Source organism: Phoca vitulina, unplaced genomic scaffold, assembly GCF_004348235.1.
Source record: "Phoca vitulina isolate PV1807 unplaced genomic scaffold, GSC_HSeal_1.0 scaffold6, whole genome shotgun sequence".
NCBI lineage: Eukaryota > Metazoa > Chordata > Mammalia > Carnivora > Phocidae > Phoca > Phoca vitulina.
This window is the reverse complement of record NW_022589709.1, coordinates 57826565-57851290: the sequence shown is the minus strand read 5'-3', so window position 1 is coordinate 57851290 and position 24726 is coordinate 57826565. Positions and strand designations below refer to the sequence as shown.

The 24726-nt window shown below is 41.3% G+C and overlaps 1 protein-coding gene across 6 annotated transcripts in view; it reads left to right on the top strand.

Annotated features, from left to right (window-relative positions):
* The window catches only part of MAST4 (microtubule associated serine/threonine kinase family member 4), a 543729-nt gene that overhangs the window by 244765 nt on the left and 274238 nt on the right, over positions 1-24726 (top strand). For 3 of the 6 annotated variants that reach the window (XM_032404298.1, XM_032404297.1, XM_032404296.1), the window contains exon 4: positions 18163-18237. The exons of the other annotated variants lie outside the window; for them this stretch is intronic. In XM_032404298.1, coding sequence (XP_032260189.1) covers positions 18163-18237 — 75 coding nt within the window. The remainder of the gene's footprint in view (positions 1-18162; positions 18238-24726) is intronic. 6 annotated transcript variants of the gene reach the window in all.

The window sequence follows — 24726 nt, the reverse complement described above, 5'->3', positions numbered from 1 at the left end:
GGTATCCCTTCTAGTGCAAGTTAACATCTGTTAAAGCCATGGCTGGTTAAAGACAACTGTAGGGGTGAGAAGGTAGTAATAAGCATGTTTGATAAGGCTGCATAACCAGTGTGATAATTTCAGTCACATTCTAAAAAATAAACCTAGGATAAGTTTAATTCTTCTAGTCATATGGATTTGAGAGATCCAAGTGTGCCTGTGTACGTGTAAATTTTCACTGAAAAATCATTTCCCCTTATCTTTCTTTTTCTCTTTGTCCAAATGGGCCTATTCCTTTTAAGTATTCCCTGAGCTGTTTGTGATGCTGTGGGAAAGCTCATGGGATTTTTAAAAATAAACAAATAGGACTAAAGAAATATTTTATGGATAAGCAAGAGAATGCTCCTGCTTTTATCAGTTTGTTCTTTCTAGTTGGTGTCACGTGAAGGGGAAAAGTTTCTGTCACAAAAGATGAAAGTCTCACCTATGTAATATTAAGAAATATTTAAATGTTTGTCCTCAGTTTGCACAGTGGGTCCTGAGTCTCATCAGAGACTAAGAGGAGAATGTAGACTTCCAAGTAGTCAATTTGGAAAATGTTACAGAATGTTTGGACATAAAGTTTTCCAGCTCACTGCTTCACGGGCTTTTCTGCCTGTGGGAATAGTTTTTTGAATGAATGGAAGGAAAAGGCCTGATTCCTGTAAGAATTTTTTGTGGAGAAGAAAATTTTCTAAATATATAACTTATGTTTTGAGCAGATGGAACAGACCCTTAGGTATATTGCACTAAGCACAAAGTACATTAATATAGCAAAGACATTTAATTATATATTTAACAAACTGCCTACAGAGTCAGCAGAAATTAAACATTTATAACAAGTCATAGTTTAAAATAAGCTAGTGAAGTTGCATAAATAGGTTTACCAGGAATTTTGCAAGCTTGCCTTTTCCAAGAAGGCAGGGGGACGGTATCTTTTTTAAAGTTAACCTTGTGTCCACACGGTCTAGCACATAGTAAATGCTTATTTAATGAATATGGGTAGGAACTAGAATTAGACTTCAGACATGCTCTGTCTAGACTATATCCATAGCACTGGTGACTTTTAATTGTGGTTGGTGTGTGTGCTGTTTAGCCGTAGCTGCATAACACATCTTCCCAAAATGTTGCTGCTTCGAACAGACATGACATCATAGTTTTTGTGGGCCAGGCATCCAGATGCAGCTTAGCCGGGCGATCTGTCTCATGATCTCTCACAAGACTAAAATCAAGATACTGGCTAGAGCCACAGTTACTTCAAGGCTCGACTAGAGGAGGACCTGCTTCTGGTCAATAAGTGGTACGACTGTTGTTGGTAAGATTGAGCTCCTTGCAGGTTGTTGGAGCAAGGGTCTCCATTCCTAACTGGGTATTGTTGGGAGACCATCTCCCGCTCCTTGTGACGTGGCCTTCCCCACAGGGCAGCTCATAACATGACAACTCCACACACAGGGGGAAGAGATTTCAAAATGGTATGCACACCAGGCACTGAGATCACTAGGAGCCACTTTAGAGGCTGCCTACCAGCGTTGGAAAAGGGAGCATGTATGGACTCGGAGCCCCTCCACAGACAGAGGCAACCACTCCTACTTCAGGACATGATTATCTTTTATGTGCCTTGACATCGGCTCCTGTCACATTTACCGTGTATGTCCGTGTGTCTGTGTGTGTGTCTGTGTGTGTGTGTGTGTGTTCTTCCTCACAAGATTGTAAGTTCCTTGATGACTGGGGTCTTACCTTGTTTATTTCTGCATCTGCAGTACATACGTTCTTTGGCACTTAAGTATTTAAAAAAGAGTAGAACCCATGAATTAGAAAAAAGGCATTCAGAGCTGGACTAGATGGTTCTCTTTATTTGCCTCCTCTGGGAAGCAGAGCTGGATACAAGGTTGTGCGGGCATGTGGGAGGCATATGGAAGGAAAGGCAATCTGAGGTTGCAGCAGTGGGCGCTGGAAATGTCATTCCACGGGGACCTCCGGGACACACATCGAATATTGGAATATTTACCCACCACCAGCTCCTCTGCCCCACTGATTGAAGCTTGTCCCTGAGGGATTAGCTCCTCCTCTCTCTGGCCCCTACAGGCTACCGTGGTCTTGGAGAGTGGCTGGGGCAGAATTAGAAAAATACACAGTGTGTGTGCGTGTGCGTGTGCGTGTGCGTGTTTGAGATGAACGCTGTTAGCATCAGGTGAGTCTGAGCTTGCTCTGATCCGCACTGAAGGAGAGACTAAAATCGGAAGGGATGTAGGACGACTCTCAGGGACAGGATGCAAGGCAGCTATGGTGTCTGCTGCACGTGCGGGGCGAGGGAGGCCTGGGAGCAAGTAGGATCAGAGGTAGCCCTTGATGGTCAGGGTGGGAAAGTGCAGGAGATCACCGTCTGACCCTTACCTAGAATTTGAAGGGGTAAATCCTTTTGTGCGGTAGTTTCTCCAAGTTCTGTGCTATTTTATTTTACTGTTTCCACTTGAACGTAAGGAAAAGTAAGATACCGATCTCAGTTTTGAAGGGTTATTAATTGCCCTCACATGTGCCAGTCAATGTCAGTGCTGTCTGGAGGAAAAGATTAGAAATTCCGGTGTGTTGTCTTTATCAGGAAGACACATACTGACTGATTGCCTTTCTGATTTTAAATCTGATTATCTTTTTATCTGATTATGAATCAAATGCTGTGCATCGCACAAAGACAGTCCTTATGCCTATATTATCGTAGGAAAATCTTTTGATTGTGCTTTGTATGAAATTGGAATGTCCTTGTTTTGAATATTGACCTAGATGACCAGCAACCGTCTGTGCTTTTTTAAAAAAAATTGAAAAGTTTCTAAAACACTGCAAAGAATAGAGAATAATACAGCACTTCTATACTGGACATCTAGAATTAAGAAATGTGTACGTTTTGTCCTTTTTTTTTCAGATAGTAGCTATAATAAAAGTAATTGAACATTATAACAAAAAAATAAACATGAAAACATCCATAACATGACTGAAAACTCCTTCCCAGGCCTTTGTTTCTTTATCTACCCTCCTTCCCAGAAGTAACCCCCCTTCGTAAATTTGGTGTATTTCCAGTTGTTTTTTTTTTGTCTCATCTCTATTTTGTAACTTTTTTTCACTCAGAATTTTTTTGGATAGATTTATGTTGATTCACATAGATTTTGTTCATTCATTTTAAATACTGGCATTTCATCTTAAGAATAGGCCACAGTTTCTTCTATCCTTTCCCTTAATAATAGACATGTCAGTTGTTTCTAAATTTGCTGTTACAGGAATGCTTCAGTGGACATCTGTGTATGGATTTCTTGCTTCCTGTATGTAAGGATGATCCAAGGGTGTGTGCCAAGAACCAAAATTATTGGTTCCTATTAGATACATATTTTCACCTTTAATAGAGACTGCTAAAACTTTTGTCTGTGTGCTTGAACCAATGCACAAGTCTACACCAGATTGTGGTTTTCTTTCGTATTCACCGCACCTGCTGTTTGGAGACCTTTTTTTTTTTTTTTTGACTTTTGCTTTTCTCATGGGTGTTAAGTGATTATTTTGCTCTCTTTAAAAGAATTACGCTAAAAGAGGTTATGTATCTTTTCATATGTCTAGTGGCCTTTTTGGGTTTCACTTCTCTAATTTGTTAGGTCCTATCTTTTGCCCATTATTTTTTTTTTATTAACTCCTATATTTTATGCATTAGGAATATCTTACTCAGTCTGCCCCTTTCTGTAAAGCTTATGATGTCATTTTGTCATATAGAGGACTTCAGTTATGAGGAAGTCCAATTTATTGATATTTTTTTGTGAATTTTACTTTTCATACCTGTTTAGGAATGTATATTCCTATTCATAGATTAAAAAATACCTCCCACTTCACTTTTTCTTGCAAAATATTTAAAGTTGTGTTTTGACATGAACTTTCTCACTCATCTGTTTTTTTTTTTTTTTTTAAGTATGGTTTGTGGCGTGGATTAAATTCATATATTTTTCCAGGTGGAAAGTGAGTTTTTACTGTATCATTTATTGAGTTAGTGTATCTTTTCTTTGTTTGGTACTCTGTCTCTATTTTTACTACATTCCCATCTGTGCAAGGGTCTGTTTTTGGGTTCTCTAGTTGCCCCAATCTGTTTGTTTATTCTTTAGTGAACACCACATGATTCAATTAGTACGGTTTTAAAATAAAGCTTGACTTCTGTAGGGTAAGTCCTTTATTTTTGTGCTGCTTTTATTCAGAAGGGATTTGGATATTTTTGACTATTTAGGCTTTGAAGTGAATTTTAGAAACAATTTGCCTAATTCCACCAAAACAAATCTACTTGGAATTTTTATTAGAATTCCAGTGGCTCTTCAATTAATTTGGGTATATACGAGTCTTCCCATCCATATGTGACTTATGTCTCCATTAGTTCTGGTACTCATTTGTACCCATTAAACTGTTTTTATAATTTTTACTGTATAGATCTTGTTTATCTTTTTGTTTTGTTTTACAATGTTTTCTGGACATTTATTCTACTGATAAGTAACATTGTATTAATTTAAGGGGTACTGCATAATGATTTGATATATGTTTATGTTGTGAAATGATCACCACAAGTTTACTTAACATCCATCACCGCACATAGTTTCTTTTTCTCATGATGAGAACTTGTGAGATATAACCTCTTAGGAACTTTCAAATATACAATATGGTGTTGTTAACTGTAGTCTCTTTGCTGTGACTTACATCCCCAGAACTTATTTATCTTCTAACTGGAAATTTGTACCTTCTGACCACCTTCACCCTTTTGATCACTCGCTCACCCCCTACCTCTGGCAACCACCAAACTGTTCTCTGTATCTATGAGTTTGTTTGTTTTGGATTGCATATATAAGTATATTACACAATATTTGTCTTTATGTCTGACTTATTTCACTTAGCCTATTGCCCTCAAGGTCCATCCATGTTGTAGCAGATGGCAGGATTTCCCCTTTTTATGGCTTAGTAATATTCCTTTCCACATTTTCTTTGCCCATTCATCTGTCACTAGACACTTAGATAGTTTCCATGTTTTGGCTATTGTAAATAATACTCAGTGACATGGGAGTGCAGATCCTCTGCGAGTTAGTGATTTTGTTTTCTGTGAATATGTCCCCAGAAATGGAATTGCTGGGTCATATAGTAGTTCTATTTTTAATTTCTGGAGGAACTTCCATACTGTTTTCCATAGTGGCTGCACCACTTGACATTCTCACCAACAAGGGTCCCTTTTGTCCACATCCATGCCAACACTTCTCCCTTATATTTTTGATAATAGCTTTCTAACAAGTATGAGATAATATCTCATTGTGGCTTTAGGTTGCATTCCTCTGATGATTAGTGATGATGAGCATCTTTTCATTTACCTTTCGGCCACTTATATGTTATTACATCTTTTAATAGATGTGTTTCTAGATACACTACGGCTTTTATTGCTATCATGAATTCTTTTTTGTCCCTTTTACGTTTTCTAGTTGGTTATTGCTGGTGTATACACATACTGTTTATTTTGTATGTGATCTTGTATCTAAAATCTCTTTTGAGCTCCTTGAATCATTCAAAAAATAATGTCTGTAGGATCTCATATTTTAGTAGAAACATTGTCAGCTGCAATTAGAATACCTTCCCAATCATTTGCTTCATTGTTTTCTAACTGCATTGGTGGGGACTTCTAGTATGTTGTTAAGTCATAGCAATGCTATATCAACTTCTTATAGTCCTTAATCTTACCTTTTGTAATCACTGTTAGACATACATTAAAATTTCTTTTTTTTTTTTCAAGATTTTATTTATTTGACAGAGAGAGAGAGAGGGAACACAAGCAGGGGGGGTGGGGAAGGGAGAAGCAGGCTTCCCGCCAAGCAGGGAGCCCGATGCAGGGCTTGATCCCAGGACCCTGGGATCATGACCTGAGACGAAGGCAGACGCTTAACCGACGGAGCCACCCAGGCACCCAAAATTTCTTATTCTGCTCTCCATATTGGAGCTTTTTGGCCTTTTGGTATTCCTTAAAACTGTGCTACGTTTGGGTAGCAAAATAGTGGAGTTGATGTTGGCTTCATACCTTTATTTAAGATACAGGTCAGTGGCTTCCCTGATTCTTGGTTCTCTCTCCCAGCGCTTTTGTCCTTCTTTCCCTCCCCTTTTCCCCAAACCTGGTACCTTCCCCATAAACCCTCCTCCTCCAACAACAATAGGACCAAATTAGAGAGCTTTGTCTTGGCTAACTTTTAATTCATTGACATCTTTAGGCTATGTTACAGTTTTCTAAGGGGCATTTTTGTCTTACCATCGATTTTTATCAAATTCAGAGATAATTAGAAAGCAGTGATACTAAGGAATGAATTAAATGTAGCCACTGGGAGCCCCGTGAAGGCTAGTTACTGAGTGTGATGTCATATGAAATGAATGACTTAAATACAAGGAGGAGAATATCTCATATCTCATGGGGACAGAATGGTCTGTGAGCCTCTCATACCCTTCAGAGTGTGAGTGGCCTCAGTGGTTGCAGGGAGAGCATTGCGCTGCCCTGCATACGGGCTCTTTCCCTTAGAAACTGGGACATCGCTGAGATTGCAGGGCACACTGTTTTAAGACTGTCCTAGAATTGGACTTACCATAGAGTGGTAAGGTTTTGGTTTTAGGAGGTATTTGTGTGTCGTTTATAAAACATCTCTGACTGCGTGAGGTCACTGAACTTAAAAAGCCAAACTGATTAATCCGTACTGCTTTGAATAACTCATCGGATACATCTAGTTACTGATGGATTGTGACCTGTGAGAGGTTCCTTGGGGGTAGTGATCGAAAGCAGGGCTCTGTGGCCCATCTGTCTGGCTTTGAATCCCAGCACCGCTTCTTAGCAGCTCTGTGACTTCAGGCACATTTTTTAAACCTCTTTATATCTTATGTTGTCATCTGTAAAATGGGCATACTCACACTGCCCAATTTATAAAGCTGTTATGAGGAATAAAGTAATTAATACACGTAATGTCCAGCAGAGCCTTGCACACAGTAGGTGTGACGTGTAACTGTTAGGTATTTAAAAACTCAGGTTCACAAGAATATTTATTCTCTTCTATGGACCTTGCAGTTTGATTGAGACAATAAAATATGCGATGCTGGTTTTTTGTTGTAGTGACTGCACAAGAAGAGAGGTTCACGTCTGGAGAGGTGTAGCTCATGGCTGTAAGTGATGGAATACCCCTTACTCCTTCAGGAGTGAGGATGAGGATTCCTTCGGGATTAAGTGTTAAGGAGTTAAAGACAAAAGTCTTACAATGTTTCTTTAAATATCTGTTTCAGCTGCATAAGATTAGCACGTTTTTCTTGGCAGAGAACACCTTTTCCTTTTTTTGCTGGAGTATTTTTTTTTTTTTTTCGTCCGCGGCCTTGTTTTTCTCCCCCAAACACTTCCTCCGAGGCTTCTGTCTTTCTGTCATCTGCCCGCGTTCTCTGCCCCATGCTTCAGCCCTTCCCTCCCACCACTTCCCATCGTCTGACTGTAAAAAAAAAAAAAAGAAAGAAAAACAAAACAAAACATGGATTGTTTAGCATGTTTCCTTCCTCTTTTGCATTCCTGTGGGTGTCTGGGACAATCAGAGTGGAAGTGCCCTCAAAGCATGGGAAAGTCACTGTGTCACTGGGGATGGACGTCGCTTTTAGAGCGCAGGCAGGATACATGATGGATGGGGTCCCCAGACGCAGTGCCAGGGTCTGGTGCTCGGAAAGCAGGCCAGGAAGCCATCTGCTTCTCGACTCTCGTCACTGCTCAGTTATTTCCAAAGAGCTTATTGAGCTCAGGATTGGCCTTATCTGAGATCACTGGAGGTATCGCTCTCTGGGATTTCTTCATGTGAGGACAGGGAATATGAGTCATCTGTGGTCTTCCCAAAGCCTGGAATTCCTGGGTCTAAGCTCTGTTGCTTTGCTTACTCACAAATGGAGAAAATACTCAAAGTCCTCACAAAATCAGTTACATGCAGTTTATAACTAGAAGTGAGCTGGGTGGTTGTTAGAGACACTACAAAGCAGCAGTTAAGAGAGCCATCACAGTACCTTGAATGGCCAGCATTTATCTGCTGACTCATGCCAGGCATGTTCTGGAGAGGTCACATCCTTATTTCTTCTCACACCCTCTGGAGGCAGCTGTTGTCTGTCCCATTTGACAGATGCAAACGTGTGGGTGTTTTGGACCTTTTTCACCATGATAGAGTGCCTTTCACATCTGCTCTATGCACCTCACAGGCCAGAGCGTAGCAAGGAACTACGAGTAAAGAAGCCAAAATGCAATTTTTTTTTATATTCTCCAGATCAAAGACGGTTTTGGTTACAGAGTAGAAGATGGAATTACAGCACGATGACTTGAACTTGAGGATCCTTCTATTTGTACCTGTTTAAAAGTTCATGTCTTCTAAGCATCCAGAGCCTTCTTAATGTGAGGGAGTGACGAGATGACCTTTTATTTGTATTCCCACTCAAGGATTTGTAGCGAGTACGCTTGGGGTAAAAGACGCAGTTGTCATTGTGTTATGGGTTAGCGGTGTTATATCAGGTTTCCATGCTATAATTATGATCGGGGTGGATATATAGGCCCTTAATCTGTTTCACCCATGAATCTTTGAGGTAAGCAACTGCCAGAGAGGTCAGTTGAACACCATCCTACCTCAGTCTGCAAAGCCGGGCTGCTTTTCCCTGCGTGGGCCCCTGGCCATTCTCCCCATGCCTGCTAGAACAGATGAAACAAATCAAAACAGCTTTGAGGAGTCTGGTGCATCCCCCTGCTTAATTTAAACCCCAATCAAGTCTAATTATCAGAGCCATATTACTTGCTGGCAATAATTTGCTTTGGGTACAACTCAGAGCTATGTTTAAAACTTTATTTTGCCTTCAGAAAATTGGTTTACTTTTAAATTTTTTCCCCCACATTTCCCTGTGGAAAATTGGTTCTCTTAATTTAGGTATCTTGTAATTTTTCTCATTAAATGTGTGGCATGTGATAGCATTAGATTTTTTTTCTAAGTTGAAGTGACTTCAGTGGGTTGACATATGTGCTGCAGTGTAATTGTGCTGTGTTTTTGGAGCTCAAGACAGTAATTACATCCATAAACTTATTGTCTATGGTAAAATATGTTAACTGGCCGTTGACATAAAATTCATTAATTTGAATCAATATATAATGTTCTGAAATGCTCTAACAAAGGATCATTGACTGATGGGTAGAATACAGTCAGAGACCCAGACATTTCTCTATGAACAGCAGTAAGCGTAAACATTTCCAAATAGCAAGTCAATACTGTGATTCCCAAAACACACATAGCACGAAGACTACAAGCAATTTGAGCTATGACAGGAGCCCAGTAATTGAATTTAGTTCTTTTTAAAACAGGGTCTCCTGTATATTTTTGATCTGTACTGTACTGAGCTCACGTTCCTAGAGGATCTTGGAATTTCAGACCTTTGGATGCATCACGCCTACTCACAGGGGTGGGTGCTGAGGTCCAGCAGGGCTAATTGACCGGGACCGGCTGCCATCACCCATCCGGGGTGGGAGGAGACTGGCCCTCGGGTCTGCATTTCCCACTGGCCCTCAGGGTGCCAGAGCCCCCTTCTGCGAGGAATTTTAGGGGATTCAGTGCAGACTGGCTTTTCTCCTTTCCTAAGGTTGAATAACTTTAAAAGGTAAACTCAAGTGTACTTGGGCTGGGAAGTGATTTTGAATTCAAAGTAAGAATTTCCTCAGGAATCCAATCCCAGGATTTTCTTTTGACTTGAGACTGCAGCCCTCAGAATATCGCATTTCATGTAAGACCTTGACAAAGGCAAAAGCCCCGCCATTAGATAACGTGGTGCTTTACAGGTAATACCTAGATCACCCCTTCAGTATTTCTGGGAAGCAAGGGCCCAAGAAGAAAAGTACCACTTGGCTTCTCTGCTTAAATTGTTTGCCTCTGCTCCCTTCAAACACACAGGCACGTCCATCGAGCTTCAGTGCTCATGTGTGTACCGTGTGCCGTTCGGCAACGGCAATTTTTTTTATGGGTAGTGGTCTTTTTTTCTGATTCCAGTATAGTTGACATACAGTGTTATATTAGTTTCAGGTGTTCAGTTTAGTGATTCAACAATTGTATACATGACTCAGTGCTCATCAGGATAAGTGTGCTCTTAATCCCCTTCACCTATTTCCCCCGTCCCTGATGCTGAGTGATGTTGAGCATCTTTTCTTGTGTCTGTTGGCATCTGGATGTCTTCCTTGGAGAAATGTCTGTTCATGTCTTCTGTCCAGTTTTTAATTGGGTTATTTGTTTCTGGGCTGTTGAGTTGCATAAGTTCTTTATATACTTTGGATACTAACCTTTTGTCAGATGTTATTTAGCAAGGGAAATTTAAAAAAAATTTTTAAAAGATTTTATTTTTATTTATGAGAGAGAGCACAAGCAGGAGGAGGGGCAGAGGGAGAAGCAGACTCCCCGCTGAGCAGGAAGCCCGATGCAGGACTCTGATCCCAGGACCCTGGGATCACAACCTGAGCTGAAGGCAGACGCTTAACGATTGAGCCATCCAGGCGCCCCTATGCAAGGGCAATTTTACAGGTAGAACAGCACGTGCTGTTTCAGAGTCAGGACTGGGCCGGGAAGAGAGAAGGGAAGCAGTCCCTGTGCTTGCTAGTGTTAACTTTGGCTCAGTTGCCCTGTGGGTACTTTATAGCCTCTCTTTGACTTCCAAATCAGTTTGTACCTCTCTGCCTTTCTCTCTTTCTCCTCTTCCTCTCCACCCTCTTTCTCTCCCACTCTCTCTCTTTCCCCACTTCTCTTCCTTTTACCTCCTCTGTCTTCTCCCTACCTCTCCACTTTCTCTTTCTTTTTTCTTTCTCTTTTCTTCCTTTCCTTCCTTTCTTTCTTTCTTTCTTTCTTTCTTTCTTTCTTTCTTTCTTTCTTTCTTTCTTTCTTTCTTTTTCTTTCTTTTCTTTTCTTTTCTTTTCTTTTCTTTTCTTTTTTCTTTTCTTTTCTTTTCTTTCTTCTTCCTCCCTCCCACCTCCCTTGCTCTCTTTTTCTTTCTTCTGCTCTTCCCACTACCCATCTCCTCTGCAGACTTGCATCAAAGGGCTCCATGCTCTTTGGTGTCAGGTTGGGTTAGGCCCAGTGGGCAGGAGCTTTAGAAGCAAGAAGGGGGAATGGAGAATACGATAGAAGCCATTCTCTGGCTTCCTTCCTGTGGCATTAGCCCAGCCTGGCTGAATGCTCTTTTGAAAGTAAGGGCACTTGTCAGGTGACCTCTCTACCTGGCTCTGTCCTACACTTTCTGGAAGCAGCTTCCTCCCTTTGCCTCTTTTGGCCTAGGAGTGAGGAAGGAGCCCTACTCCTTTTACTTCTTTGTAAATAATTTCACTATCCAATTTTTGTCTCAAACCACCCAGTCTGAGTTATGCACTCTTTTTGCTGCAGGAACCCCGGCTGAAACATTGGGTATGAATGAGCTGGTATAATTGTGCATCATGTATATAAATTTGCTTCATTTGTTGGTTTGATAATTATTTATCCAGCATCCATCAGGTGCCAGGCAGAGAATAAATGAGACCAAACTCCCAGCCTTGTGGAACTTAGAGGGAAAAAAAAGATGAACACATACATGTACAATATAATGTCACAGAGTAGTAACTGTTAAGAAGTAAAGGAGGAGAAGGGGAAAGGGAGGGGTGGGGATGGTCTTTTAGGGGAGGAGGCATTTGAGCATTCCTGGATACAGTGAATGGGCATGCTTTGCAACAATACTTGTAGGAGTGTTTTCTAGTGAAGGGAATCACAGGGAACATGAGTTGGGAATGTGCTTGAAGAGCTCTAGAAACAGCACAGAGACCAATGTGGCCAGAGTGGAGTGGGAGTTGGGGTGGGGCGGGGAGCATAGGATCCAGACAAGTACCCAGGGCTGGGTTTTGCAGGCCCTAGAAGGACTTGGTGTGAGAAGAAGGGAAATGGACTGGAGGGTTTGGAGAAAAGGAGTATTGCATATGTTGTACAGGGTGGCTTTGTCTGCCACTGGGAGCATAGACCCTGCCAACGGCAAAAATAGCAGAAGGGATGTGAGGTATCACTGGATTCTGGATGACTTGGATGGTGGTATGTGTTGAATTGTCTGCCCCAAATACATTGAAGCCTTAGCCCCTGTATTTCAGAATGTGATGTCGTTTGGAGACAGGGTCTTTACAGAGGTAATCAAGTTAAAAGGAAGTTGTTAGGGTGGTCCCTGATCCAGTGTAACTGGTGTCCTTATAATAAGGGGAAGTTTGGGAACAGAGGCAGACCTGCATGGAGAGAATATAGCATTTAAAGACATAGGAAGAGGAGGGTCATCTAGAGGTCAAGGAGTGAGGCTGGGACAGATCCTTCCCTCACAGCCCTCAGAAGGATTTGAGCCCTGATCTCAGACTTGGGGCCTCCAGAACTGTGAGAAAGTAAGTGTCTTTTGTTTAAGCCACTCAGTTTGTGGTAACTTCTTATGGCAGCCCTGCAAATGATACAGATAAGTGGCTTGGATGAGGTGGATAATGGTAAAAGTGAGAATGGTTGAATTTGAAATATGTTATGAAATGAAAACCGATAGGATTTGCTGATGGATTAAATATGGGTGAGTGGGGGGTTGGTATCTGGCCCATGGGAACTGAGATTACGAATGAGAGAGCAGGGTTGATGCCAGCTCATTGGTTAGAGCAGTTGGGTGAATGTTGGAGGTACGGGAGGATGGGGATGAGGTCCACTGAGGAGAGCAGGTTTGGGGGACAGAGGACAAGAATTGGGTCATGGGCTTGTAAAATTTGCAATTTTGCAATTTGCTTAACATCTCAGAGTAGTTAGTTGGGGTTGGGGGGGAGATGTTGTTAGGGCAGAGTCATAAATGCTGGTTTGTGGTCACCACCCAGCCTGCTCTCCAGATACCCACTGTGGAGCCTGGGCTTCTCCCTGCCACCCGAGCTGGGGTGGGCACCACTGGTTGTGCACGGATGAGTATAGTCAGCACACAGAGATTTTTATGTAGTGTTCAATATAGTTATCTTAATATATATTAGAAAAAATGTAACTGGGGCACCTGGGTGGCTCAGTCGGTTAAGCGTCTGCCTTCGGCTTGGGTCATGATCCCGGGGTTCTAGCATCGAGTCCCCTTGGTGAGCTCTCTGCTCATCAGGGAGCCTGTTTCTCTATCTCCCCACCTCCTGCTTGTGTTCCCTCTCTCACTGTCTCTCTCTCTCTCTCTCAAATAAATAAATAAAATCTTAAAAAAAAAAAAATGTAACTGGAACAACAAAGCCAAGATTTCAAGATAGTGTTACTTAGGCTATCATTAAAAATTGAAGTATTTAATTTTTTTTAAAAAAGAGCTGTCTTTCAAAATAATTAAAAGAATAAATAACATACATAGTAGATGTAACAGCAGACAAGGTACTTGGATATGGGAAAAATTACTAAGTGAATGATTGAAGTTTGGGACACACCCTAAAGCATCAGGGTCTGAAGACTGCAGTCTTATCACAGTCCAAGAGCCGCTAAAACCTGCTGTGGTTTTGAACTGTAGGTCAAATCCATGTGATGTGGTAGCTAGAGCCCGGCATTTGTTTAAAAAGAAACTAGACTAGATGAGCAAATAGGGTGCTTTGCTCATGGTGCTGTCACGTGTTGTTGAATGATGTGAAATCTACTTCTCGCCGAGCATCACAGTGACAAAAGTTAGCCACTGTGTTAGGGTTTGCTTTCACAGGTGAGAGTATGCCTTCCACTACCCTATTTTGGTGACTCTTGAGCCAAAAGTTTGAAAGAAAAAGAAATGATGTACTTTCATCTTTACAAGGTTATGAATTATAGAGGTTTTCATAAATGGTAGTGGGATTAGTGCCATGGGTTTTAGAATCGTACGATGTCCCCATCGAAAATGTGTTCTCGCTTCTAAGGGGCACATTTCTTTCATGTTCATTTGGGTTTTTTGATCCTTACTTTGATATGCTTGGTAATTGTTAAATCTCCCTAGCTTGTGAATTCTTTGAATCAATTTATTTTCACGGAGTTTCTTGACTTTGTGTGGTCCTGGATTGCTTGATGGACTTGAAGGGTCTCCTTTACTAGAGACTCTTTGCAGGAGCGTTGTTGTATTTTAGTCAGCTGTTTAGCAAGAGCTTCAGTTGGGGGTGAAATGTATTCATCTCAGACAAAAGGATGTCTCAGAGTTTGGTGAAAAATTTTATTACCTGAGAATGCATGTGATTCTTGCCAGAATTAAAATTGTTTTGAATGGACTTTTGGGAAGTTGTCTGGGAGCCCTTGAAACCATTATGTTTATTTTGTTTGTTTTCTTACATTAAAATATCTAGGCTGGAAATGTCCAGTGATAGTTGGTTTTTCTTTTTTACAATAATGGGATTAATGCCAAAATTACAGATACACTGCGTTTAAAACTTGTGGCTCTAATTTTGAGATAGAGTACTTTATACATGACGTAAAGTACTAGTTACTTTAATAATCCAATGCCAGCCACTAAATTCACCGGACACCCATTAGTTCATGCCTGATAAATTGTTTTCCACAGAGTATTCTTTTAAGAGTGTTTGTGTGGTGCAAATTAGGCTAAAGTATTATGCTATCAGGTCTGTAATGTTTAGGGAACAATAATTTCTTTAAAAAGTATGATCTGCAGTGCTAAGGGATGTTTATAATTTCTAAAATGACTTTCTTAACAGGAGAAGGCTTGATGAAAGCATTTAGCACGGAGATGAAATATGTCTTGTTAAGTTTCCAGATTATGCACATGTCAGCACTTCCTTTGTCATTTTTTAATAGTTTATTTACATAACCGAGGGCTGCTACTTTTATTAGTGGTGGTTATCAAAGCAAGAGGATTTTGGTTAAGTTGACCTAAGCAATATAATGTACTTCTGTTTCCACGAAACTGATGGTTGAGGCTTCCACCCCTCCTTCTCCTGCCCCCTCCCCTTGCAGGTAAAGAGCCCCTATTTACATATGTAAATAAGCTGCTCCGTCGAGAGCCCCCTGGGCCACCCAGGTCCGATCTGTTATTTTGCTGATGTTGATGGAATTTGCCAGGAGGTAAATGCTACCGGGAGACTGATGTCTCAGTCTGGAATGACAGATACCAGAGTCTGAAGGCTGTCATTTTGGAGGAAAAATGGCCTCTTGGGACTCAAAGTTTGGGAAAAGAAAAATGAAGTCACATATTTTGCCTTTAACGTTAGCCTGAATAATAGAATTCACTGTTTTTCTTGAGCATGGAAAACTATATGTACAATTTTTTTTATATAAGATGTTGGTTTCCTGCATTACCGTTAATAAGAGGCTGTTTGCTTTTTAAAAAATGTCAAGTATTTCATAATTGACTTTATATAACTGCTTGTGCTCCAGGATGAATTGTTTGTATTTCCCCTGGTTGTGTCAGGGAATCTGCTCTATAAAAAGACTGGAAAAAGGAAAGAACAAGCTTTTAAATGAAGGTCTCCCTAAAGTGAAGAAGCAGGCATGTCTAGTTTCTAATGCATTAAATTCTTCTCAAAAATTTTTATCCAGTACCTAGCTATGTAGATCTTTCCACAAAGCCTCAGTATCAAACTGATTCCAGAATATGTGAGTAACTGACCATAACTAACTTTTTTTTTTTCCAGTGGTAGAATACAATGCAACTATTCTATTGAAAATTAAGATTAGTTTAAGATATGAGTCATAGGAAGGAAAAACTTGGTGTGAGCTGTTCACAATTCCTTTATTTTCACTCCATATGCAATTCATTAAAATGACATCAATCCTCCAGGCTGTTCTTTGGTTTCTATTAAGATGTATTACTAGAATCTGTGTAAATGTATTGATTATTTCATACACATATTTGTTCACTGCAAGCAGACCATTGCCACAGATTCATTGTCCTTGATGGTAAATGAGATAAAATGGAAACCAGGTTTCAAAAACCCAACTCCCCTCCCCTCACCCCCCTCCTTGAAGGATGTGCTTACTCTCTTTAAACTGGCCTTCCACAGGGGTGGGAGTTTAAGATTCAGATTCTAGTTTTAATATCAACATCTGCCCCCTGCTGAGTTCATGGTGCAATTAGCTAATTAAAAAAAAAAAAAATTTTCACCTTTCAGTCAGAAGAAGAGCAATAAACCACAGGCCTAGGATTTAGTTAATTTGCACATTGACTGTAATTGTATATTTAACGCCAAGATTAATTTCTTTCCTCATAAGTGGAAGCCTGGCACTGTGCACTGGAACTCTTAAATCAGTTGTAATCATTTCATAGGGAGGTTAATAAGGGCAGATAGATCTCCAGATATATTAATGAGGCTATTTATTTATTTATATCTAATGCCTTTTTTTTAGGGAGAAAAAATATTAAAACCACTTTCTGATAAGCCATTAAAGTTAAAGGAGAATTTTCAAATCCAGCTAAAAAAATAATCTCGTAATTTAAGAAACAAAGAGTAAGGGTGCCTGGCTGGCTCAGTCCATTAAGCGTCTGCCTTCCGCTCAGGTCATGATCCTAGGGTCCTGGGATTGAGTCCTGCATAGTAGGGCTCCCTGCTCGGTGGGGAGCCTGCTTCCCCCTCTCCCTATGCCCCTCCCCCCCCCACGCTCTCTCTCTCTCTCTCAAATAATAAGTAAAATCTTTTTTTAAAAAGTATAAAGCTATTTCTCCTGCAAAACTATTGATTCTTTTGAGTGGGAAGTCATACATTTTGTGTTTGTTTTTGTTTTGCGAAATATTCAGTGAATTAATGAGCATCATTTTTGCTGTTAAAACTTCAGTACATTTTCTAGGTCAGCTGAGATTTAAAACTTATTTCCTTGGATTCTTTCAGAAGAGAGTAGGGAAAGAATGCGTGTTGGCAGGGCAGTTACTAGGAAAATCATAATTCTGACTTGCGGTCTGCTGCTTAATGACATTTCCTTTTTGAAAGGTAAGCATTATACTTTGGACACTGAAGTAGTGATTGTTGGTGTTTCAAGTGGATGTGATTGATCCACGTGTTAAAAGTAATAGAGCTCTTATTCCTAGAAGAAAAAGAATTCTTAAGTATTGTAATAAAGATAACTGCATTCCCACCTAAGTAGAAGGTCCTGTACTTTGCTCTGTCAACAGAGCTGAGCTAAGGCTAACACTCATGGGAGGGGCGTTCTGCTCCCTGTGTAGTCTCTCACTTGGACCAGGGGCTTTAAGCCCAGGGATTTTTTGAGACCTTCTCTCTGTTGCTTTCATTTCCTCATCACTCAAGTTGATTCTCACAGTGGATCGATCATGTTTGCTTCTTAAGTTCTTGAAAGAATGGAGAAGCGAAACTCTGTACAATTTATGTGGACCCCTATTCTAAATTTGCCCTTTAAAATAAAATTTCTTGGAATTTTTTTTTGGGGGGCGTGTATGTGTTTGGCATGGAATAAACAATGGGGAAGTGTTAGGTTTTTCTATGGGATCCATGTGTCCTCTATATGTAGAAGAGCATTAATGGGACTGGTCTAAGGAAAGACCACTCTTCTACATAGATTAAATTATTAACTTAATGCTCAGTCTCTGTTGGTGCCAATAAAATGTAATTGCATTCAGGGACAGAAATTTTGGTGGCTGCCAGACACCAGGAATTCAGCCTGGATGGTACAGAGAGGCGGGAGAGTTTTCATGTTTTTGAGGAAGACGATGACTCCCATGTCATTTTGGTGATATCCACATGGGTCCCGAGTCTAACTCTTGTGAGAGTTGCCCCTTTAATGCCTTTTGCTCTTCCAGGGAGATTGACTTCATGTTCAGGGAAATCAGGTTCCAAGTCTCCTTAGTATCCTTAAAATAGAATTAGAGACAGTGTCAGATAAGGGAAGAATGAAGATTTGATGGGAAATGTCTGGGTACTGGGCTGTGTCCATAAAGTTATTACTCACACGTGTATATATCAGGCTGTTTTTAACAAAAGGACTTGACCATGGCATGTACTTCTGTGGGGGAAAACGTGTTTTTATTATTGGATATCGGCTAAAAGAAACAAGTACAGTGCCGTTAAACACTGTCCCTCTCCCTTTTCTGACCATTTCCCATCATCCCATGCCCCACCTTCTCCCCTTCCCATCTCTTGTTCATGCCCCATCTTCCATTCGCTGTCAGGAAGGGCAGTCTCCGAAGAGCCATTTCAACTCAGCGCGACATCGGCAGAGACTAGTGGACCCAGCTGCTTCAAAAGTGAGTGTGTCCCGCTGCCCCAGGCGGCACGTGTGCATGGTGGTGTGCCCCCTCGGTGCCAAAGGAGGTTGTGGGTTTTTATACATGCTGGTGTATTTGAAGGTCTTGGGGGAAGCAAAGTCTGCTCTATTAATTCAAGACCGTCCATACCCGTGGAGTTCTGGGTTTAGCAACCAGCTCTGAGAACCAACAGATCCCTGATCGGTAGCGTTTGCTGGTTTCTGTGGATATTCTCACCACAGCCCAATTTCAAGAACCCTGTGACACGACCAACCTCACAGCGGGGATAAGAGAAGCCTCCTAGAGCACTATTACCTAGTTCGTCTACCGTCCAGATGCAATGGACATAAACCCTAGTAAAACGGAGCAGCATAATTAGGAAGCAGATCGGTTTTGAGTGTCTTTTACCTTTGTTTTCAATAAAATGTATTTAACTGTACGTTTAGATATTTTTAAATCATAATAACGGCTGCACTTAACAACAGACTTATACAACTCCTGAAAACGTACAGCTTGGTGAGGGTGGGCCCCAGAGCCCCAGTTATGTGTTCTATATCTGTTGAGAATAGTCTTAAGCCGATGCAGTCATGCTCAACTCTTCACTTGATCTTAGTCAAAAGGCCAAGAAGTGATGGGTCATGCTCAACTCTTAGGTTCTGTGTGATAAATAGCAGTAGCCACAGAAATGTGGGTGAGGTTTTGGGTAAAGGCTTGCTAATCCCACACACCTCAAGTAAGTCACGGGCCAGTTTTGCTGTATATGGACTTTCATTGAACACACATGTACAAGCAGATAGGCACAAAACATTCCTATAGCCACCAGTCATCTAAACCCAGTGAGATCCCTGCTCTCTGGCCTTTTAACTGCTCCAGCGGAATTTTTTTGGAAAGTTCCACTCAAGGTCGAATACCTGACGACTTCCTGCGGGCAGGGTTCTCTCACCTTTGTAGCAGGCGTCAAACAACAGGGCTCCTCCGACCTAGCTCCTGGACGGGAGGCCGTGGAGCATTTGGTCATCAGGTGCCAGTGCTGAGGGTACGTACAAGTTACAGGCTGCCCGAGAGTCGTAAGCCCTGGTCATGCAAGGGTAAAGAATGTCTCTAGGTTGATTTTGCCCACTTACCTTAAATGCCACTAGTTCCAACAATGACAGCCTGTTTGTACCATCCGTTATGCCCATCAGGAAGCCACTGATTTTGATTTCAGCGATGAAAACCTATTTCATTATGCTATTTGGCAGACTCTCTAGTGTTGACCGAAATGTAGATACCTCTTATGTAAGACTAGTTGACCACTCTGGGGGAGTAAATTGTGATCAGGGCCACTGACTATGTATAGGGGATGATTTTAACCAATACCTAAGATTACACTGCCTATGGTGAATATTTGAAAGTGGACTCCAGATGTCATAACCCTTCATTAAGTGCCTAGGGTGCCGCCTCCCCAAGCTCCTCCAGACAACTCATTTTGGCTCATAATCCTTATGATGGAGTCATGGAAGTTCTCTTGGTGTGCGAGGGGAAGAAATAAACCAGCTTTGAATAAGTTGGATGGTTTCATCATGTTAAGAGGTGAATTTTGCTGGAGTAGACACAGCTTGGAGTATACCGGGTCTTTCTTGGGCCACACCAAAGAGTTTTAACTGATGAGGTACTGAAGCATCATGCTATACACAGCATGGACTTCCTGGTCTCTGGTGTTCTAAGGACTCCACTCAGCATGTGCTTTTGTTCCTCTTTCTCTTTTCCTGTGTTCATTTCATTCTCCCTTGGCATTTTCAGAAATACTGTGCCCCACCATGCAGTGCATTATAAATCACACTGTAAGTTAGCTGATCTTCTTTCAATGGTAGTGAGAGTCTTTTTGTTGTTTTGTTTTGAGCAAGAATCATGGGTTGTTTTTTTTTTTTCAGATAGACTTTAAGAGGAAGTTATTAAACTCCTGTAAAGAAGTTATCTGGTGCTTTAATGTGTATGTGAATAGGTTCAGCCATGTTACCAGGTAGGTTTTAAAGGTCAACTCCTTTTCTCCCCAAAACACTGCAGTACTCGAAATTTTAGAAGGCCCTAAAAATCTTTTCTAACATTAGGAAGTGATAGGGGAAGCCACTGTTAGCTGTGTGGATATGTTACCTGGACAATAAATAGCAAATGGAAATGTGCATCTGTGTAGCCGGTGACCTTTCATTATAAGCACATTGCTTTAGAATCTGCACTGTATCATTTTGAATTCAATAACCCGAGCTGTAGTAAAGAACTCTTGCAAATTATAGGTGCCCATGTTGTGGGGGTCAGAAACAATTTATGGTAAACCAGCTGCCAAATCTTCTGAGGGCATTGATTTTGTTCTGAGTCGGTGTTGTGTAATCTCGAAAGAAGTGTGATCAGGTAGAAATGTTTAGTTTTCCTATAGCAATATGGAGTGGTGGAAGAGTAAAGTAGACTGCGTTGTGCAGTGGGCTTTGCCATCAACCAGCTCTTGGGTAGCCACTTAACACAGAGCCTCTACTGCTATAGATTTTCTCATCTAGTTAAATGAGAGTATATGAAATGTTCTCTTAATCAAATTAAGCAATTATTTTTATTTTCCCTCAAGGCTATTTATAACGTCACTTTACCATTTAGTCTGAGATTTTTGAATGCCATTTCTCAATCCTAAAATCCCTCCACCAATGACATCATTCCTCATTACTTGCAAAGCATTATTATTAGGCGGTCCTCTATCCGTGTCTTCAGTGGAAGTTCATTTTTAGAACAGAATTACATTAAAGCTATGGGGAAAATATGGACCAGACATAAGGGGATCATTGTCTGCTCAAGGAGTTGGCTTCCCACCCCCCATAGCCTGGATTTTTTTTTTTTCTCTCAGTCTTAGAAAGCCTTTTGTGCTTTAAGTATAGGAAAACAAGCTTTTAAATCTGTTTTATTTGAATAAGAGTAAAGGGTTAAGAAGAAATCAAAGGTAAGTAATGTGCCTCTGATTGGCTAAGCTTGTCCACTGGGAATTTCTAAATAGGCTTTCACTTTCAGAATATGCTCACCTGTCTGTCCCCCAGTATGAATGCTGTAACACAGTAAATGAACAAAGAATGAAGCAAAGTGGGCGATAGGAATAATAGTTCAAAGACCACAGAGCAGTTATTTGTGGAGCTGGTAAAGGCCTCTGTTAAATAAAAATCAATTTGATATGGAAGCATCAGGGACATGATGTGGGGAGACGAGAGGTACACAAGGAAAGAACACAGGAGAGTACAGAGGATTACTTTTCAAATCCTCTGGCATTTCCGCACAAAAGGATGATGAAGATTTATTCTAGATGAGCTGTCATTTTCTATCAGAAGCTTTGCTGATCCAGAATAAATAGGTTCATAAAGATTGTACTTAAAATTTGAGCATGTGAGGGTAAATAGTGGTAGGCATAGCATCTAATAAATTTCAAAACCAGAAGGTATTGTAACATTCTATCTTCCTTTAAAAAACAAACCGAATGACCTGCATGCACTGATTATCCAACTACCAAAAACCCGCATATAATTCTAAATACATTGTTTTAGTCTGCTTTAGGGCCTGAAAATCCTTTCGACTAATTCCCAGCAATTTTTCTACCTTTTTCTAATGAGAATAAGGTTTATAAAACCTGGGCTCCCCTGCTGGGAAAACTAGCCCAGAGCTATCTCAGAGCAGATGGTCTTCTTTTCTCATGACCATAAACATTTTAGGATTGATCCTTTTTTTTCATTTTTTACCTATCTGAAGAGTAAATGTCTTTGAGACCTTAGAAATCCACTGTTCAGAGAGGACAAGAAGCTACACTGACCAGAGTTCACGGTTGCAGAGATGAAGTGGAATGATGGCAGTGGAAATCAGGGCATTGTGTGTCTGTCTGCAGTAGCAGAAGGAAATAGGTTGATTTTTGAGCATTAAGGGCTTTGGTTTTAAAATGTCTACATTTTGAGCTTTGTTATGCATTTGAGTTTCTGGATGGTAATTAACACCTTCCTAGTCCCAGGAATTTCAAGTGTTAAAGAATAATTTCTTTTTTGGAGGATGTAGTACTTCTTACTCTATTTAAGGATGTTGGAAGAGGGGAAAAGGGTTGGGAAGACCAGTTGCCATAATTATTCTCAGAGTATTTTAGTCACATAAAGCGTACTATGTAATTTTTTTTAACCAAGGCTTTTAGAGGTGGTAGATTTCTATCAGAAATTTTCGAGGCTGTTTATAGTTTTTGTTTGTTTGTTTTGACATCAGTCATCTATAAATTACCTTTGGTCCCAGTTAAAAGGGACATGAATCCATATCTGAAACTTACTAGCTGTGACTTTGGGCCAGTTACTTACTCATGCAAAGAAAGCCTCCGCTTCCTCATCTGAAAATGGGAGAACAAAATAATATCCATCATTCCAGATTCTTTTGAGGAGTAAATGAGATAATGGATGAAAAGTTTTCCCCACACAGCCAGTTAAGGAATATCAGACAAATTGGAGCGCTCCTTTAAATTATGATTACTGTTATCATGGTTACTACTTAATAATTATTCAACTAGAATTTTTCTCTTATTTTGTAAAATAAGGGGTTAGGACCAGATGATTTTTTGAGGTAAAATGTCTGCATTGTTTTGTTTTTTAAGATATTATTTATTTATTTGACACAGAGAGAGAGAGAGAGAGTGTGAGCATAGGCAGGGGGAGTGGCAGGCAGAGGCAGAGGGAGAAGCAGGTTCCCCACAGAGCAGGGGGAGCCCGACGTGGGGCTCGATCCCAGGACCCGGGATCATGACCTGAGCCGAAGGCAGTCGCTTAACCAACTGAGCCATCCAGGCGCCCAAAATGTCTGCATTGTTAAAACTGTGTTCTACTTACTTATGAAGGTGTACCATGCACTCAACAGTATGTTAGGCATGAAGGAATAGAACTTGCAGGATTGGGTGCTTACCTTCAAGAATGTAATAAAATTAGCAAATAAATAAAGCCGAGACAATAATAAATTATATGGTAAACAGTATCTGCGTGGTATTGGGTATTGATTTTGAATTGAGGGAAAGCTGTGAGCGGCAGTCAGAAAAGATTTCCTAGAGCTCATGAGTTTTCTTCTAGTTCTTGAAGGAGGAACAGGACATTGTAAACAGCATGAATGTAGAGGTGAGCACTCCATAATGCACACAGGAAAGCTGTCTGCCGGACCAGAATGGAGGGAGTGTGACATGAGGGTGGCGTGGAGGGTGCGCCCTTGACGTGACCCTCCATGATGGGATGCTCAGAGGCTTTGAGATCAGGCAGATGTGGACTAGCTATGGGACTGAGCAGAAGCCTCTTCTTTCTTCATCAGTACGCTGGGGCAATAACACTATCTCCTTCATTAAGAAGGTTGTTGTACTGAAATGTCTGGTACAGCCAGTCCCCAGAGTGATAAGGCTGTCTGGGGGAGTAAACTGGCAGCTCTTAGTTATAACTGGGCATGGTCTGCCCTGTGACCCTGACATCTCCATCTGGAAAAAGGGGCCTGTGTCCGAGGACGTGTGCCCAGATGCCTCTTGCAGCACGGTTGTTGCTCCAGAAAGTTCGGGAGTATTGTGGGTGTAGACAGTTTGAGAGGGTGACTGGGAAAATAGGATGGATGCCTTCCTGTAGCATCCAGCAGGTCGAAGAAGCAGCCTGGAGGCACGCAGGAATGAGGACAGAACCAAAAGCATGTCACTGTGTGAAAACAAGTTTAGAAATTCAATTCTGTGGTACCACACTTTTATCATCAATCAAAAATACATGCACACCAGGGGCACCTGGGTGGCTCTGTCGGTTAAGCATCCGACTCTTGATCTCAGCCCCGGTCTTGATCTCAGGGTCGTGAGTTCAAGCCTCATGTTGGGTTCCATGATTGGCATGGAGCCTACTTAAAAAAAAAAAAATAGATGCACACCATATAATTGACATTTTCCAGGAGTTCATACAAATAGCTGAATATCCATCCGGGGCATTAGGAGGGTTGCTTGGAGTCAGGGAAAGAGTGGAGGGCACAGAAGTAGAAAATAGGAAAATATTGTAAAGTAAGCAAGCCGATGTGTGACAAGCATATGCTCTGGGCTGAGCAGTATGATTAATTCTGTCCCGTCCTCTACCCTTGAATCTCCCCAAGCAAAAATAGGCCAGGAGATAGGCTCTAAGGGAGACTTCCTGCCGCACAAGTGGGAGCAGCCTTGCGTGAGGGAAGTATGGCGACTACAGATCACGGAATAGCTAACACGCAGCCCGGGCATGTGCCCCACGTGGTTCCCCGGGCTTTGCACACTGGACCAACTCCTTCATTCCTCACAGCAACCCGAGGAGGGTGGTACTGGGAGCGGCATTTTGCAGGCGAGGAAACCAAAGTATGGTGGAGTTAAGTCGCCTGCGCAAGCTCGCACAGCTCGTGACACAGAGGCCAGCGTTCGAACCCGGTCAGCCTGGCTTGGAGTCCCTGCTCTTCAGCATGAAGTCTTGCCACTCGTGATGG